General features: G+C 37.1%; 1 protein-coding gene across 2 annotated transcripts in view; it reads left to right on the top strand.

Annotated features, from left to right (window-relative positions):
- Nucleotides 1-298: 298 nt before the first annotated feature.
- IFT81 (intraflagellar transport 81) overlaps nucleotides 299-17799 on the top strand; it is a 78444-nt gene continuing 60943 nt past the window's right edge. The window contains exons 1-8 of one of the 2 annotated variants that reach the window (XM_004429994.2): nucleotides 299-363; nucleotides 3263-3427; nucleotides 3956-4059; nucleotides 4842-5022; nucleotides 7449-7538; nucleotides 10435-10500; nucleotides 10806-10916; nucleotides 12179-12263. In XM_004429994.2, the coding sequence (XP_004430051.1) occupies nucleotides 3284-3427; nucleotides 3956-4059; nucleotides 4842-5022; nucleotides 7449-7538; nucleotides 10435-10500; nucleotides 10806-10916; nucleotides 12179-12263 (781 nt within the window). In that variant the 5' untranslated portion in view covers nucleotides 299-363; nucleotides 3263-3283. The other variant, XM_004429995.2, reaches the window with a different exon arrangement.

Here is a 17799-nt window from a genome sequence, read left to right as displayed (position 1 = left end):
ACGGAAGGGCGCACTTATTTAAATAGGTTAATAATGAAGAAAGCATTTTGTAAACTGCAAACTGCAGGACATTCGAGAAAGTTTATTGCCACGGTAACACCCCCAAATTCTGTAGGCTGTCCGCAGTGGCTCAAAACCCGTGAACCAACTTAGCACGAGCGCCCGGCACCCGCTCCGCCCTCCGGGTCCTCAGCCCCAGCGCGTGCGCCCGGGGTCCCCGCGGAAACGCGCCCGCCCTCCGCGCCGGAAGTGACGTAAAGCCACGGCCTAGCAACCGTTGCCAAGGAGCTCGTCTCTAGGAACCCGCTGGAGCCCGGATGCCTCCTGGGGTGGGGGGAAGTGGTTTCGTGAGGAGCATTTGAGGTAACCTCGCCAACCTGCGGTGGGAAACTCCCCCGAACCCCGAAATAGAAGAGAACTCCCGCCCCCTACCCTTCCCAGTGCAGCACCTCGCAAGTGGAGGGGTCGCAGCCGTGAAGCCCCCAAATCGGGGGTCGGTCCCTGTGGGGCCGCGCGGTGATCCAGGCCGCTCCCGCGCAGGATGAATCGTCGGGGAGCCCAGAGCAGCCCTGTCTAGGTGCCTGGGTCGGATGTGGGCTCCTCTCTCCCCCTCCCGAGCCCCGGGGACGGGGGGACACTATTTTGGGGACTCTCAGGAGGCTGCTGGTCCAGCGCTCGTGCCAGCCTGGGACCAGGGCAGCGTCATTTCTGTCCCGAGTTGTGCCAGATAAACGCACGTCCTGATTTTAATTCTCCCCCCACCCCCTCGGGTTCTTATGTGGGTAAGTGCTTGGGAATTAGAGTGGCGACTTTCCGCTGGAAGAGGGAGAGTAATTGCTTTTGCTAATTTTGGAGCGGAGAGCCCGCTGGGCATAGACAACCTACCTGTTCAGTACGTCTTTGTCCTCAGCGGGTGACCATCTGAAAGCTGGTGGGCGACTAGGGGGAAGTCAGCTAGTTTCTTTTCCTCTCCTGGCAACGTTTTACTCGTTTATCCAAGTTTTTTTTTTTTTGAAAGGGAAGAACAGAATATATGTGTGGGTGTATACATGTTATATATTATATATATTCAAATTTTATATCGTTGAAAATTAGATATGTGTGTAAAGGTTATGAGGTGAACTTTTACTTAAAATACTTTTAACAGTGGAAAATTTGCATCTCCACTGTGAATTTTTATTTATGTAAAGGTTTCCGTTTTATAGCTTAAAGGAAACCACAAATTTTAAAACCACATTGGTTGTCCTTTCTACCGTCTTTTGACTTTTTTTTTTTAAAAAGAACCCCCCAAATGGAATATATGTCTGTGTGCCAGCTATACTGAAGTCAACATTTTTTTTGAGGAAGATTGGTGCTGCACTAACATCTGTTGCCAATCTTCCTCTTTTTTTTGTTACTCCCCAAAGCCCCAGTACATAGTTTTGTATCATAGTTGCAGAGTTGTAGCTCTTCTGTGTGGGGCACTGCCTCAGCATGGCTTGATGAGCGCTGAGTAGGTCCGTGCTCAGGATCTGAACCCGTGAGCCCCAGCTGCCTAAGCAGAAGGCGTGAACTTAGCAGCTGTGCTACCTACTGGCCCCTTGACTTTTTCTTTTTAACAGTAATAATCATTTCAGCATAATTATGGAGAAATGATATCTTCACATTTTGGTATTTTCTAAATAGCCAGCTCCACCCACCCAATTTAAAAAACCTGTTACAGAGCAAGGTGCATGCAGCCCCAACTAATGTCTTAGGTAAAATAGCATTTGTCCATTTCATGGTTAAAAGCTATTAGGGAGCACCGAAGTAATTTTTTCTTTTTTTTAGCATTTCATTTTGAATTCATTTTTTAAATTGCTAGTTTAAAACACTGACTGCCTGCAACATTTATACCACTTCTTCCCATACTAAGCAAGTAATATCTGCATACAGGAAACACTAGGAATATTGATAACACTGTTTCAGCAATTGAATAATCAGATGTTCAATTTTTTTAAAAGTTATGATCTTTTTCACCACCGGCCTACTTAGGCTTACATTTTTTTCTGGCCTTGGGCCTGTGAAGAAATTCATTCAACCTAATGAAAAGTTGCTTTTTTAGATGCAGTGGGTATTCAAAGATGGAATTAGGCACAGGTATGTCCTCGTGGAATTTACAGTTTAGTAGAGAAGAGAAAATGTATGTAAGTAACCAGTACAAAATAGAAACGTAACTGTAGGAAAGCAGTGCAGATAAAGTGTGGTCAACTTGGAGGGCAGACACTGTTATTCTGATGCAGAACCTGGGGGATAGTGTGAGAAAGATTTCCTGGAGGAACTTGCATTTGGAGGGCAGAGTTCGAAGGACGGTTAGGATTTGCACCTCTGGTGATGGGGAAAGGGAGAACAAGTCCTTCTAGACGGAGAAAACAGCATTAATGAAGGCAAAGGTGGAAAAGCTATTTAAGGAGCAGTGACTTTCAGTCGGCTGAAGTTTGAAAGGGTGAAAGGTAACAATTTGGAAATAAAATTGGGAAAGGCTAAATTGAGCTAGATCTTAAAGAGTCTCAAAATCCAAGAAGGTTTGACTGTATTTTGTGGACAATGAGCAGCCTACAAATGATTTGGAATGGGAGAATCAGAGACTGGAAAACATGAGGCTGTTTCCTTATTGAAGGCAAAGGAAACGGAGGCCTGAGTTGTTCAAGGATGGCAGAGTCGATTCCTACAGGGCCAAGCTGATAACACAGATGGGTGAAGAGTGCAGGGTGAAGGAAACCAAGACAAAACCGAAGAGCACGTACCCAGGCTAAAGCTTGCAGCCTCTGCTCAGGTTTACTTGGGTATGGCCAGGCACCAAGTGGGCCCAGGGTTGCCAGATCTGATTTTCAAGAGAAATTGGAAATCTATATTAATGTGGGCTGCTAATAAAAAAAATTAGAAGCATGTCTGCAGGTTAACAAGTTTTTACCCCTGGGTAGAAGTTGTGGAGATCAATGGGAGAGATGTGAATACAGATGGGACTTATTATTCATTTGTTCATGTTAATTCAGATGATTGCTGTCACACCAGATGCATGTACAAAAACATTTGGCATTAAATATTAACAGTATATACTGTAGCATTCATAATAAAGTCTTTGTACTCTGATTTCGTTCAACAAAATAACCCTTCTCACAGCATTTTGTATGCCATGTAGAATTATACTTTTCATGCCTACTTCGTATCACCTAATACTGATTTTTTTCCAGAACTTTTGTTACCAATGCTGAGCAATTTTTCTCTATTTTTTACTCTTTAGTTTACTTTATAACACCTAATTATGAGTGATCAAATCAAATTCATCGTGGACAGTCTCAATAAGGAGCCTTTTAGTAAGAACTATAATTTAATCACATTTGATTCCCTGGAGCCAATGCAACTATTACAGGTTCTCAATGATGTTCTGGCTGAGATTGACCCAAAGGTAAGAGTTTTCTCTTTCTCTGTGATGAAAAGGGTGACAGGAAAGCCAGTTTCTGCCTCTAAATATCTGTGAGTCTTGGGCAAATGCTTTAACCTCTCTGGGCCTTATTTTCCATGCCTGAAAAGTAATAGTGAACGATCTTTAAGGTTTCTCTGCTAGCTCAAACATTAAATTATCTGCTTGTACCTTATTTAGAAATTATTTCTCTATTTTCAAACATAAATAGATTTGGTCCTGGAATGAAAATGCTTCTACAAAAGGTTTTATTGTATTACAAGTTACCTCATATCTCTCATACACTGGTCTTTTCACCGAAGACTTTTTTAAGCTTGACATTCTTAACGTGAATCCTGATCTGACTTGTGTCTACCCTCACTTGGAATCTGGGAGCCTTCGTACTTAATCTATTTTATGAAGAGACCATTGTGCCTGTTATGCTCTAGCAGAAGAATTTTGTCAGTAAGTTTAAATATTGTCTTTGTTAGATATACAACAATAACATATTTTTTCAATTTCTTTATTTGTTAGCAAGTTGTTGATATCAGAGAGGAGATGCCAGAGCAGACAGCCAAACGGATGTTGAGCCTCCTTGGTATTCTTAAATACAAACCTCCAGGAAATGCCACGGACATGTAAGAATCTGATAATGTGTTGCTTTGTTAAAACTGTGCTTTAATATCCAAGGCTTCATAGGCTACAATCAATCTTTCTAGGCAATACCTAGTCTCCATAAGCCAGTGGCCTCAGAATATCACTAAATTTCAAAATAATCTGGAACTTTTAATGTTATTTTGTCATGCGGAAGTCTTAAGTGAGTCAGTTCTTTCTCCTAATCAAAAGTCAGATAAATCCACTATTCCATTTGATCATTTATCTGTCATCCTAGATAATGGTTCCAACACAACCTCCCCATAGATTCTAGTGATATATTGAGGGCCTAATTTTATGTTTATCATTATCATACAGATTTACATTAATGTATCATTACGTTACACTAATGTATCCTTCGTTAATGTATCATTAATGTACAGGCTTTAGAATAGCCTTTTTTTTTTTTTTTTTAAAGATTTTATTTATTTATTTTTCCCCCAAAGCCCCAGCAGATAGTTGTCTGTCATAGCTGCACATCCTTCTAGTTGCCGTATGTGGGACGCGGCCTCAGCATGGCCAGAGGAGCAGTGCGTCGGTGCGCACCCGGGATCCGAACCCGGGCCGCCGGCAGCACAGTGCGCGCACTTAACTGCCAAGCCACGGGGCCGGCCCTAGAATAGCCTTGGTTTTATCTTTTTTAAATAGTTGTGGAAAGCAATCATGAAATTGTAAGTAGGGTATTGAGCAAATGTTTCAAGGTTTACTTATCAGCCTGTGTGTGTGTGTGTGTGTGTGTGTGTGTGTGTGTGTCTTCTTTTCATAGGAGTACTTTTCGTCAGGGTCTGGTGATTGGAAGTAAACCTGTAATTTACCCAGTGCTCCACTGGCTTCTTCAGAGGATTAATGAACTGAAGAAAAGAGCGTATTTAGCTCGTTTCTTAATAAAACTTGAGGTACCAAGTGAGTTTCTTCAGGATGAAACCGTTGCTGATACCAATAAACAGGTATACAATACATAAATGGTATTTTTAAACTCTCTGTAATAGATTTCAAGATGCGCATGTTCAAATACTTGTTAATCTGTTTAGCTTATTTGCTGTCTCTATTTCCTGGTGACACCAAAAGGTAAAACAATTATCAGCTAATGTTCAACTGTAATCACATATGAAAATATTGACTTTTGCACAGAAATACTATTTCAGTAATGGGGGATGTGGATAGAAAAAAACTCTGAAATTAGGATTTTAGAATAATTTTTTTGGTGGGGGGGTGGTGAGGAAGATTGGCCCTGAACCAGCATCTGCTGCCGATCTTCCTCTTTTTGCTTGAGGAAGATTGTCCCTGAGCTAACGTCTGTACCAATCTTCCTCTATTTTTATATGTGGGACGCCGCCACAGTATGGCTTGATGAGCAGTGTCTAGGTCCGCATCCAGGATTGGAACCCGAGAACCCTGGGCTGCTGAAGCGGAGTGCGCAAACTTAACCACTACGCCACCAGGCTGGCCCCTAGAATAATTTATTACTTAAGAATTGTGGATAGAAAGGATCCTGGGACTTGGGACTGCAGAGCACTTTGCTGATCAGTTAGGTCTATACAACTTCTCATCCAAATCAGAGAGAAAGGGACTCTCATTTTAATTACGTTAGGACGAAAGGTATAAATTGACACTATCCCAGGCAAATCAGAATATGTGAGCCTCTGTGAAAGTTGCATGTAGGCAAAGAAGCTTGGCTTTCGATCTCAAAGGACTTCCCAATCAGGCAGAAGATAGAGAAAGGGCCAGGAGTTTGAAATTTCAGTACACTTTCCTACTCGAGTTATAGGGTGTTACTGGGTTCTGGCCTTAAGGTCTTAAAGCTCTTAACTCCTGAGGATTCTGGATGGTCTGGCTCCTGGTCCTGGGATTTCAAAGCACATTGCTGATCAAAGGCTATGGAAAAAGAATTCAGGCTTAAGATTTCAAAGGACTTTGAGTAAAAAACAAGAAAAAGTACCTTTGTTTAACACTTTATGCTTTTATTCTGCAGTATGTACGTAGACTGATTTGTGCCAGTTTGTTGTGAATGGTTTGTCAATCTGTCTCTCCCAATAGTGAAGTCTATGAAGATAGATATTATGTGTTATCCATCTTTATTTTCCTCTAGGGAAATACAGAATTGCTTTTATAGAGTTGCTTCTATATGGTATGTGCTCAAAATTTGGATTGAATCAAAACAATCACTAAATGTTTTTTCATAGATTTTGTTATTTTGGGTAGTCATGGCAGTCACTCAAAATAGAGTCAATATTGATCTCTTAAGACATTTCTGGGGTCGAAAAGTTTATGCAAATAATTATGTCAAACATTATAGTAGGTGCCATGGGAGAAGTACAGCAGAATGAGACCACACCAGCCCTTGCCTTTGAAGGTTTTATATAGTGTAGGAAATAGAGAAGTGTAAATGCAAAATGTTTTCTCCTCCCTACTCTCCCCCATCAATAAATTTGATAAATACTAATTCTTCTGGGGGAAGTTTATTAATAGTTTTTACTAAATATGGCCAGTTAGCTAATGGAAGAATTAATGATAATAAAGACATATTTGTTCTTGAAGTATATTCGAGGTGTATATATACAATGACAGCACATTTAGTCAGTCATTTAGCAGAGACCCTAATAAAAAAATTCACATTGTCTTTCTGAGTGAAGGGTTTTAGAATGAATGATCTGTAGATTTGTAGGATATGATCAGTCAGGAAAAATACTGTTAATTTCCTGTCATTGCTCACAAAAAATACTATTTTTTAAAAATTTTAGGTAAAGTTGTACTTTTTTCCATTCATTCAGCTACTTTTTATTGAACACCTATATGAGTTATGCACTGTGCTAGGCCCCAGTGATACAAAAGTGTACACGATCAATATGATTTTTGTCCTCTTGGCTCTCACTGTCTAAGGGTGGGAGACAGACAAGTAACTAGGCAATTATAATTTTATGTGATATCTACTCTAATATCATGATACTCTGATATAGGATAGGTACAGGGCTAGAGAAGCCTTTTCTGAGGATAGTGGTATGTATGCTGAGACCTGAAGGATGAATAGGAGCTATCCAGGTTAGAGGTGAGGGGGTCATAGAGTATTCTCAGAGGGAATAGGGTGTGTAAATTGGAGGTGAGAGTTTGGAATGTTCCAGGAACTGAAAAAGAACATCAACGTAGCTGGAGTATAGAGTGTGAGGTAGGAAAATAACCAGAGAGGAAGCTGGAGAAGTATTTAGGCCAGATTATACACACTTACTTTTTGTTTCCCATATAAATGTTTAAGGATGTATTTTTAATGCTGTTCTATAATGATTTAAGTAATCACTATAAGTTAATTGATAACCTGATTAAGAAAAGCCTACTGGACCTAGTCATTAGTTTATAATTTTTTAACTTGTTCTTTTAGTATGAAGAGTTGATGGAAGCCTTTAAAACTTTGCATAAAGAATGTGAGCAGCTGAAGACATCTGGATTTTCTACAGCAGAAATAAGAAGGGTAAAGAAAATAAAACATAATAATATTTTTTTCAATAATATTAGATTTAGCATTTTTGTTAGTTAATTGAGTATGAGTCTTAAGACTATATGGAAACTAGTGATAGCAAATGGCAGAATTTTTTGTGTAGGACGTTTGCTAGTTCTTTACTGAAGAAATTAATGAGGCTAGGGTATTTGTAATGAGTTCTTATAGACCTCTACCATAGATTTAAAAAGATTACATTTTGGGTCTTTAATATGTATACATCAGATATATATTATAGAAAATAGAGAAAAGAACAAAAAAGAAAAAATCATCCAATTGTTAACATTTTGTTGTATATCCTTTTAGGCTATTTTTCATGTGTATGTGTGGATTTGGGCTCATGCCATACATAATTATTTGTATCTTGCTTTTAATCATTACATTGTAAATATATTCCCATTGTTATGTTTCTACAATGTGATTTTTAATGGCTAAATAATATTCCATAGTGTGGATAGTTTAGTCATTTTTGGTTTTTTGTTTTCATTTTTTGCTATTATAGATAACGCTATGATTATCTTCTACGTAAAGTTATTTTTGTGTGTCTGTGATTGTTTCCTCAGAATAAATTTCTAGAAATGCAATTGCTTATTAAAGCATATGGAAATTTTTAGGACTTTTTGTTTGTTTTTGTTGCTGAGGAAGATTTGCCCTGAGATAATATATGTTGCCAATCTTCTTCTTTTTGTGTGAGGAAGATTCACCCTGGGCTAACATCTGTGCCAGTGTTCCCCTAGTTTGTGTGTGGGTTGCCGCCACAGCATGGCTGCCGACAAGTGGTGTAGGTCTGTGCCCCGAACTGAACCCGGGCCACCGAAGCAGAGCATGCCAAACTTAATCACTAGGCCATTGCGCCAGCCCCTGAAATTTTCAGAACTTTTGATGCGTGTTGCTTAATGTTCTCCAAAAAAATACTTTTACATTGTCACCAGGTATATAAGTTCTTTCCCTAAACACTTGCTACTTTTCACTTTCGTGGATTTTGTATTTTTAGAATTCCTGAGTTATCAACGCCATCTTTATCTTATTCAATCAGGAAACATTAGAAGTTGCTTTCTCCGGGAGGCCTTCCCTAATTCCCGAAATAGATTAGTTCCCCCAATTCTTTTTGTTTTATAACACTCATTACACTTATAATTACTTTAATGTCTGTCTTCCCAACTATTTTAAAGCCCTGTGAGGGCAAGGACCATGTCTGTGTGTCTTGTTCACCACTGTATCCCCAGTGCATGGTAGGTTCTCAATAAGAGTTTGTTGAATATATTAGAAATGAAAGATAGACTCACATCTAGACGGGGAGAAAGACCCATAAGTAGATACCTAGTAGATACATAGTATGGAATAAGAGTGTTAGATGTCCATCTGCTGTTCCTCCATTATGTGATGTGAGTAAACCAAAAGATGAAATAACCTAGAGTCTATAATTTTAATTTCATTAATTATTACCAAAATATTTTTGAGCATATTCTTTATAGAAAATATGATTACACAAGATGTAGAAAATAATTCACTCATAATCTCATTCTCTAGAGATAACTATTGACATTTTAGTGAATATGTTTAAATCTTTTTCTTGATATTGTACTATAAATAAATGTTGTAATCTGCTTCTTTCAAGTAATATCATATCAAGACTTTTTCTCCTGTCATTAAGCATTCTTCTGCATAATTTTTAATGATTTTCATTGTATTGTGCCATAATTTTTTTAATAATCCTCAGACATTTGGGTCATTTCCAAATTTTAGATATAATTAGCATTTATGAGAACCCCTATAGAGAAGTCTGTGACCTTTCATGAGTATTTTATTAGGACAAATTCCCAGAGGTGGAATTACTGGGCTAGAAGGTATATGCATTTATTTTAAGACTTTTGATATTCTTTATTACAATGCCACTGGTAATGAGTAAGAGTGCCTGTTTCCTCAAATCCTATCAATACTGACTGCTATGTATATTTTTCCCTTTAGTATTACTGTGATAGTTAGGCTATTAGTTTTTTAGGTTTAGGAAGGATTTTTTATTTGTTTGTTTTCATTAGAAAATATTATGGAGTTGGTTCAAAGTAAGGTGGCTTATTTTTGAAGTCTTTATTTTTAGGAAGGGAATTGGTTAATTGACAAAACCAGACACAAATTTATCTTGAAATCACCATAGCCTTAAAAATAATTTTGATGGAAAATTGGCAGAATACATAGTTTGGTATTTAACAGAGCAGATGGGATGTCAGCAGCTGTTGTTCATGTTTTTAGACCTGCATACTTTCTATAATGGAAAGAATTTTAAAAAATCATGTGCCCATATTTGGAATCAGAACACAAATGTGCTAGTTGGCGGCTTTACCTTACTACATTATAACCTGTTTTAGTTGCTTTTCTAGATGAACACCAAGCTGCCAAATAAATTACCCTGCATGAAGAACCCTGGGGTGAAATAGAAATGCCCTTCATCTAAAAGAGGATCTTGGGCCGGCCCCATGGCATAGCGGTTAAGTGCGCGCGATCCGATGCTGGTGGCCCGGGGTTCGGATCCTGGGTGCACACCAACGCACCGCTCGTCATGCCATGCTGTGGCGGCGTCCCATATAAAGTCGAGAAAGATGGGCATGGATGTTAGCCCAGGGCCAGTCTTCCTCAGCAAAAAGAGGAAGATTGGCATGGATGTTAGCTCAGGGCTGATCTTCCTCACACACACACACTAAATAAATAAATAAATAAAACTTTAAAAAAAAAAATAAAAGAGGATCTTTGTTCCTTAGTGGTCTGATTATAAGTGATGAAAATGGTAGATGCATAATCATATAAAAACCTTCTCTGAAGTGTACAGACAAAGAATACTTTTTCTTATAATGACTTCTTGTCTACTTTTTAGGATATCAGTGCAATGGAGGAAGAAAAGGATCAGCTCATTAAGAGAGTTGAACGTTTGAAGAAAAGGGTAAGGCAAGAATTAGCACTTTAAGACTTTGGCTCTAAGTCCCAAGGACTTGGAAAGATTTAGGAATGCGAATGAAGATTAAGCAAGGCATGGATGTACATCTGAGGATGGACTCAAGTAACATTGATGGAAAGGGAATCTCCCTAGGCAGTAGCCCAAAACTTTTAAGGACCAGAGCTTTATTGTCATCTCTAGGGAGTACTGTTTACCAAAAGGAAATGATGAGTGGATGTCTGAGTCACATGACTTGCTAGTTTCTTTCTTAAACCTGACAGTAACATGTACTACTTATTCCCTTACTGTAGGTGGAGACAGTTCAGAATCATCAACGGATGCTTAAAATAGCAAGGCAACTTCGAGTAGAAAAAGAGAGAGAAGAATTTCTTGCACAGCAGAAACAGGAACAAAAGAATCAGGTATTCACATGAAAGCTTATATTCTCATGATGAGAGAAATAGTTCCTTCTGGTAATTCAAATGTAAAGAAAGAAGAATGTTAGAATTGTAGAAGTTCATATTTCCCTTTGTTAACGTGGTGGAATACTCTTGTGGTGCCAACAGCAACAACAATACCACCTTTGGATTCTGTACTCTGTATGTATTTATACAGTGTCTTTTGGCCTATGTTTAAACCATTACACAACATTCGTTGTAATGCTAAGCAGTAAGGTTAACTGCTGATAAAACTTCTAGAATCTCTCAAGGGTTTCCTGAGATTCTGTGGCTATGAGAACCTCCTTTCTTTCTATTCCACTGATCACAGTATCCTCCTACACTTCACTCCAGTGGCAAATAAGCAAATCATGAAAAGGCTCAAAATCACCCACATTCCAGATTTGTAGACTTTGCCTTAAATAAAAAGTACTTTGGCCAGAAAGTATTACTTTTATTTTGTTAAAAGTCTATCTTAAAACTGAGTAGACTTAATACATTAAAAATAAAGTTCCAGTCAGCTTTATTTCCTCCTAAGTGGGCAGTTTAGATGTTTGGCTCTTTTGGAGCTTGAGTTGGTGTCACAGGAGTTCCACTGCAGCAGTAAGCTGCATTGCCTGGCCAGAGTGGTTGCTTAGCATCAGTTTCTGATTCTGAGACATCATTTGTGAGAATTCTTGCATTTGTTAGAATTAAGAAAACTATGTTATAACAAGAAAAGGCTGGGGTGTGTGTGTGTGTGTGTGTATATTTATACACACATATATATATATTTGTGTGTGTGTGTGTGAGAGGAAGATTGTCCCTGAGCTAATGTGTGCCAGTCTTCCTCTATTTTGTATGTGGGATGCCACCACAGCATGGCTTGATGAGATGGTGCATAGGTCTGCGCCCAGGATCCGAACCCATGAACCCTAGGCCATTGCCAAAGCAGAGCACGCGAACTTAACCACTATGCCACCGGGCCAGCCCCTACGTTTATTTTTTTAACAAATATTTTTCCATTATCACCAAATTTAACAAATAACTAAAAAAATTTCTGAAAGCTTTTTTTTTAAGTTTTACATGAAAAGGTATTGAGAGAATCAGTTACATTTGGGGTTTAACATAGTAATTTTCTTAGTTTTTATTATTTGTTTCTTTTATATCACCACAATTATGTGAAACTTGTATTTTTCATTGCTTGTCTGTGTGAATGGTAAGTTTCAATAGACTAAGCAAGTAATGGATCTAATTGTATTTTAAAGCTATTTCATGCAGTACAGAGACTACAAAGAGTACAAAACCAGCTGAAAAGTATGCGCCATGCAGCGGCAGATGCAAAGCCTGAAAGTAAGTGGAAATTATTTTATGATATAGGTGACCAGAGAATATTAGTTTAAATCAGTAGTCTTCCTTAAAGTAATTGACTAATGGGAATTAATTATCATCAAGTGATATCTCAGCATTTTGGAGCCTAATTTCCTAGCCAGTGAGTAAGAGTCCTGGGGTTTTAAATTCCCCTTCAATGTTTTGTCAGATGGTGAAGGTAATGAAAATCACCGTGGATGGAGGCTCTCTGATGTGTGACTATATGAAGTACTTAAGATGAATGTTATGAAAAAAGTGGATGGAAAAAATGTGAATCATTGTTTTAGAGCCAGAACTATAAAGAAAAAGAATAAAATGCTGGACCCTTAAAACTGAATGTTTCTTCATATTTTGGGTTGTGCTAATGACATGGGTATCCGTGACTCTGTTGTCCCATTAGCTTTTCATAGAGGATAAATTGTTCTATTATCCAAGATTACACCACCAAACCCATCCTAGGCGTTTTTTTTTTTTCCCCCAAAGCCCCAGTAGATAGTTGTATGTCATAGTTGCACATCCTTCTAGTTGCTGTATGTGGGACGCGGCATCAGCATGGCCGGAGAAGCGGTGTGTTGGTGCGCGCCCGGGATCCGAACCCCGGCCACCAGTAGCGGAGCACGTGCACTTAACCCCTAAGCCACGGGGCCGGCCATCCTAGCCGTTTTTAAAGTGTTTTTGCTCATCAGAAGGGAGACCATGTAAAATGGAAGAACAGTGCAAAACTCTCGTTGGTACTGGAGAAATATTCCAATTAAATATCCAGCTGTTAGAGGGTTAATTTATCTTTCTGTAGTATTCTATGAAATCTACTCTAAGATACAATATATAGAATGACTATAATAAAAAAGACAGACAATAACAAGTGTTGATGAGAATATGGAGGAATTGGAACTCTCATATGTTGCTGGTGGGAATGTAAAATGGTGCAGTTTCTTTGGAAAACAGTTTGGCCTCACATGTTAAACATAGAGTTACCATATGACCCAGCAATGTCATTTCTAAGTATCTACCCAAGAAAATTGAAGACGTATATCCACACAAAAACTTGTACATAAATACTCATAGCAGCGTTATTTCATAATAGCCAAAAATTAGAAACAACTCAAATGTCCCTAAACTGATGAATGAATAAACAAAATGTGGTATATCCATACAATGGACTCTTATTCAACAATAAAAGGAATGAAGTATTAATGCGTGCTACAACGTGTATGAACCTCAAAAACATGTTAAGTGAAAGAAACTAGTCACAAAAGACCACATATTATATGATCCCATTTTTATGAAATGTCCAGGAAAAGCAAATTCATAGAGATAGAAATCAAACTAGTGATTACATAGGCTTGGGGTGTTGTAGGGGAGGATAGTTATGTGAAAATACTAAAATCCATTGAATTGTATACTTTAAACAGATGAATTTTATGGTAGATAAATTATATCTCAATAAAGCTAGTAAAAGAGATAGTGTTTCCTTAATTCTAGACACGTATTCTTTCCCATTTTTATTGTTTTTGTAATCAGGATGTATCTTACATTTTGTATGTTCATTTAACATGGTATTTGTAATTTAGTTGATGGTGTCTTATAATCAATGGCATCTTAAAATCAAGGAAATATAGTATATTTAATTGATATTTAAGAAACCAGTACAGTACTCCCTACAAGATGTATGGTTAATACATGTTAACTAGTAGCTTTCCATACAATCTCTCACTGCTCTCAGTCATTATAAATTCAGATTCAGGCAATACTTGGAAGTTGCTAGGCGTTTATTTGTTGGTGTCATTCGATTCTTTATTCACTAAGTTTTCACTTTTTAGGAAAATGTTAATTTTCAGGACAAAAGAAAATAATTTTTTAATGATTTTTTTCCCTTTAGTATAATATATGTCTTTTTAGTATATGTTCTTTGGATTTGATGTAGATTCTTTCACATATTTATTATAAAAAATTAAGGTGAGTCTTCAAAAGAAATCCATTAAATTATAGCCATTTAAAAATTAACATCAATAAGCAATTTGTGTAGGCCTACTCTTGCTAAGAAATTATTAGAACTTATTATTCACAGTGAATTTTTGGAAATGAAGTTAATGAATATAAGAATTGAAAGGTTTGGTATGCAGAAAAATAATTGATTGATCAGTACAGTTTAATACAATTTAAAATGTTAGCCTGAACTAGAAGGATGTGCAACTATGACATACAACTATCTACTGGGGCTTTGGGGATAAAAAGGAGGAGAATTGGCAGTGGATGTTAGCTCAGAGCTGGTCTTCCTCAGCAAAAAAAGAGGAGGATTAACATGGATGTTAGCTCAGGGCTGATCTTCCTCACACACACACAAAAAAAGTTAGCCTGAATGTGTGTTTCTGCAATATCTGTTATCCTCAATTTTATTAGGTTAAATATTTCTTGTTATTATGTTTGAGTTCTGGCAACTAAACAGAATATCCAAAGATGTTTCCAGTATTAGTAATATTTCATTTTTTATTTGAGTTGATAGTCTTTATTTTGCTTTGGCTTTCTAGCCTAAATAGAAGTTGTTTGGACCAGGAAATACATAGTTATTTAGTAATAAAATGGACAAATAAAGTTCTGCTTGAGGCATCTCTTGGGATGTTGGTTTAAAATATTAATATAAGTAATATGTTAGTAGATGCTGCAAAACAATAAAATCAATTGCATTGATAAGTAGTAATAGAAATAGTCGGCTCAAAACCAGTAGTCCATTAACTCAATATTTATTGAACATCTTCTACATATCAGGTACTATGCTAAGTTCAATGATTAGAAAGAAAGATATTTCTATTCAAGTGCTCACAGTCTAATGGAGGAATGACAAGCCCCGGACAGTGGTAATGCGGCGTGATGAATACGATGATGGCGCTCAGCGTAGGGTTCTATGAGAACCAAGAGGCAAAGTACTAAACCCTAATAATGGCTTCCTGGACGTGGTGGCAACTGACCTAAGTTAAAGTTGGAAAGGTGAAGGAGTGGAAGACATTCCATGCCAAGGCACGGTGCCGTGAAAGAACGTAAAAACAGTATAGTGGGCTGAGCAAATGATAGATGAAGAAGTAGAGATAATAGGATAGGCTTCTTCTGACTGCTTGTTTTTGAAAAGAAGGCAAGAGAGGGAGTATGCAAATGAGTGAGAAAGACAGTACTGTGCCTAGACTGAGGGAGGGTGGTAGTGTAGTGGTGTTCATGTGCTGGAAGAAAGAGTTATAAACAAATGGAGAGCTGAAGATTCAGGAGGAAAAGGTGAGAATTGATAACAATCTTTCCTGTGTGCTCCCGTTGTACTCCATGCATTGCATTGAATGTTCTCCAGCAATTACCACAATATGTTAATTGTTAGCATATCTGACTCTGACTCCTCTAAATCCCAGGCTAGTCACCAAGTCATAATTGGTCTGTTTCCAGGCCCTAGCACACTAGATTACACATAGCAGGCATTCAGCAAATATTCTGTTAAGTAGTTGGGAGGTGGGAGTAGAGACCTTAACCCTGGATAGGAAGAAAATTATCTTTTCCAAAGATAAGAGGGGAATCCAATAAGAAAAAATGGCTGAAAATATAAAAATAAGATATTGTGTGTGTAATATGTGTTTTTTCTGGGTGGACAGGGAGTGGGGAGCAGGAAGTTAAGGAGTTCTTGCTTTGTTGACATCTTTCTGGAAAACAGAGTCTTAAGGTTTGTATTCAGCAGCCTAGGAAAAGAGTAGATTAAACAGATGTTTAATTGATCCAGGTATTTAATTTAAAAAAGGTCTATCTAAACTTTTTAGTAACAAAAAATGGTTTACAAAAAGTTTCTTTCTATTTACTTAAATAAAAAGTATTTTTAGTTTAACGATATGATTTGTATTTTTTCAGAGCAGTAGCCATATTATAAAGCATTCATTGAAGTTAATTCATCTTTGTACTCTACACATTCAAGAGATTTATTACATAAAAGAAACTACTCATTCAGTTATAGTAGGATCAATGAGATGTTTTCAGAGGATTTTTAATCAAAAAGTTTACTGAGATCTTAGTGACCTTATATTTAATTTCACCAGGATTTTGAAAGATATTTTTTTAAAAACTTCATAGAAACATATGGCTACTTTTCAAGGTCTAAGTTAAAATTTTTGAGAGGAATTTAAAATATGATGGAAACTCTGTTTTTATGTTTTTTAACAGCTTTATTGTGGTAAAATGGACATAAACTGCACATATTTAAAGTATACACTTGATAAATTTTGACATATGTATACACTGGTGAAACCATCAGCCTTAATCAAGATAACAAATATATCCATCACCCCCAGATGTTTCCTTGTGCCCCTTTGTATGTCTTTAAAAACATTTTAGACTTTGGTTCCTCATCTCTCTGATTACATACAGTATGTTTAAGAACTTGAAGATGGAAAAACTAGTCATCTAATAGCCAAAGAAGCCAGGATGTAGATTTAATCGGAAACTACATAGGAGTGACTGCCTAATTATAGTGTGATTCATTAAACACTTTTCTCTTCCCTCCCTTTCACCAGTCCCTAAAAAGGGGGAAAATTGTAGGGATGAATGGAAAACTTGGAATTTGCCATTAATAAATTTTTACATGTTAATATATGGCTAGCACAGCAGAACTAAAAATAATTTTAAGGCTTTGGGCCAGATTTATTATGCAATCTACGCACGCAGATTACTTAAACCGGAAATCCAATGTTTTAAAAAGTCAAGCCAGAGTTTGTAAATGTGTAATGGAAAGATCTGAAATAAACTTTTTAAAGCTCTCTAGGCTGGGAATTTATAACAAAACCATTATTCACTGAAAATCTGTGTGTGTGTATATTTGTGCACTCTGCCAAAATAAGAAAACTATTAAATCTTAAAAATATAGTTTAAGTTCCACTTAACTTTAAACTAATACTTTACAAAATCAAAACTACCAAACATGGAAAACTGAAAACATTTATGAATGTAGATAATTTCTCTTTTTTGGGTTTTGAACTTGTACTTTTAGTAATGTCTTCGTTGGTTTGAAGCTGACAAATTATAATGTATTACCATTTATGAAGTATTAAAATAGAAATATAAATCGCTTCAGAAGTATTGCAAAAGAAAAAGAGTAAATGACTGCTTATAGAAGAAAGAACCTGGATTAGATTTCATTTGTGTTGTCATTTCGTTCGTGGATTTCTTAAATACTTAGAAGGCAAAATATGACCCGACAGTATATCTGGCTCTACAAATGTTATTTTTGCATATTGTGGAGTAAAAAGAATTAGATGGTAATTTGGAAAGATCATAATATTACTTTTTCTGTAATTAGTTAAATATTCTTCTTTGTAAATTGTCCTTCTTCATTATCATTCTAATGAACATCAGAAGATTTCAGTGGCCAATGTTTTATTGTACTATACTAGATGTTATACAGAATGCTTTCGACAGATAGGCCCTACTATCCAGGTCTTATGTTTTCAAGTGTACAAAGTATCACTATACCTACTCTCTTGAGCTGAATATACGT

This window comes from Ceratotherium simum, chromosome 35 (assembly GCF_057802395.1).
Source record: "Ceratotherium simum simum isolate JZ-2026a chromosome 35, ASM5780239v1, whole genome shotgun sequence".
Lineage (NCBI taxonomy): Eukaryota > Metazoa > Chordata > Mammalia > Perissodactyla > Rhinocerotidae > Ceratotherium > Ceratotherium simum.
This window is presented reverse-complemented; position numbering and strand designations above follow the sequence as displayed.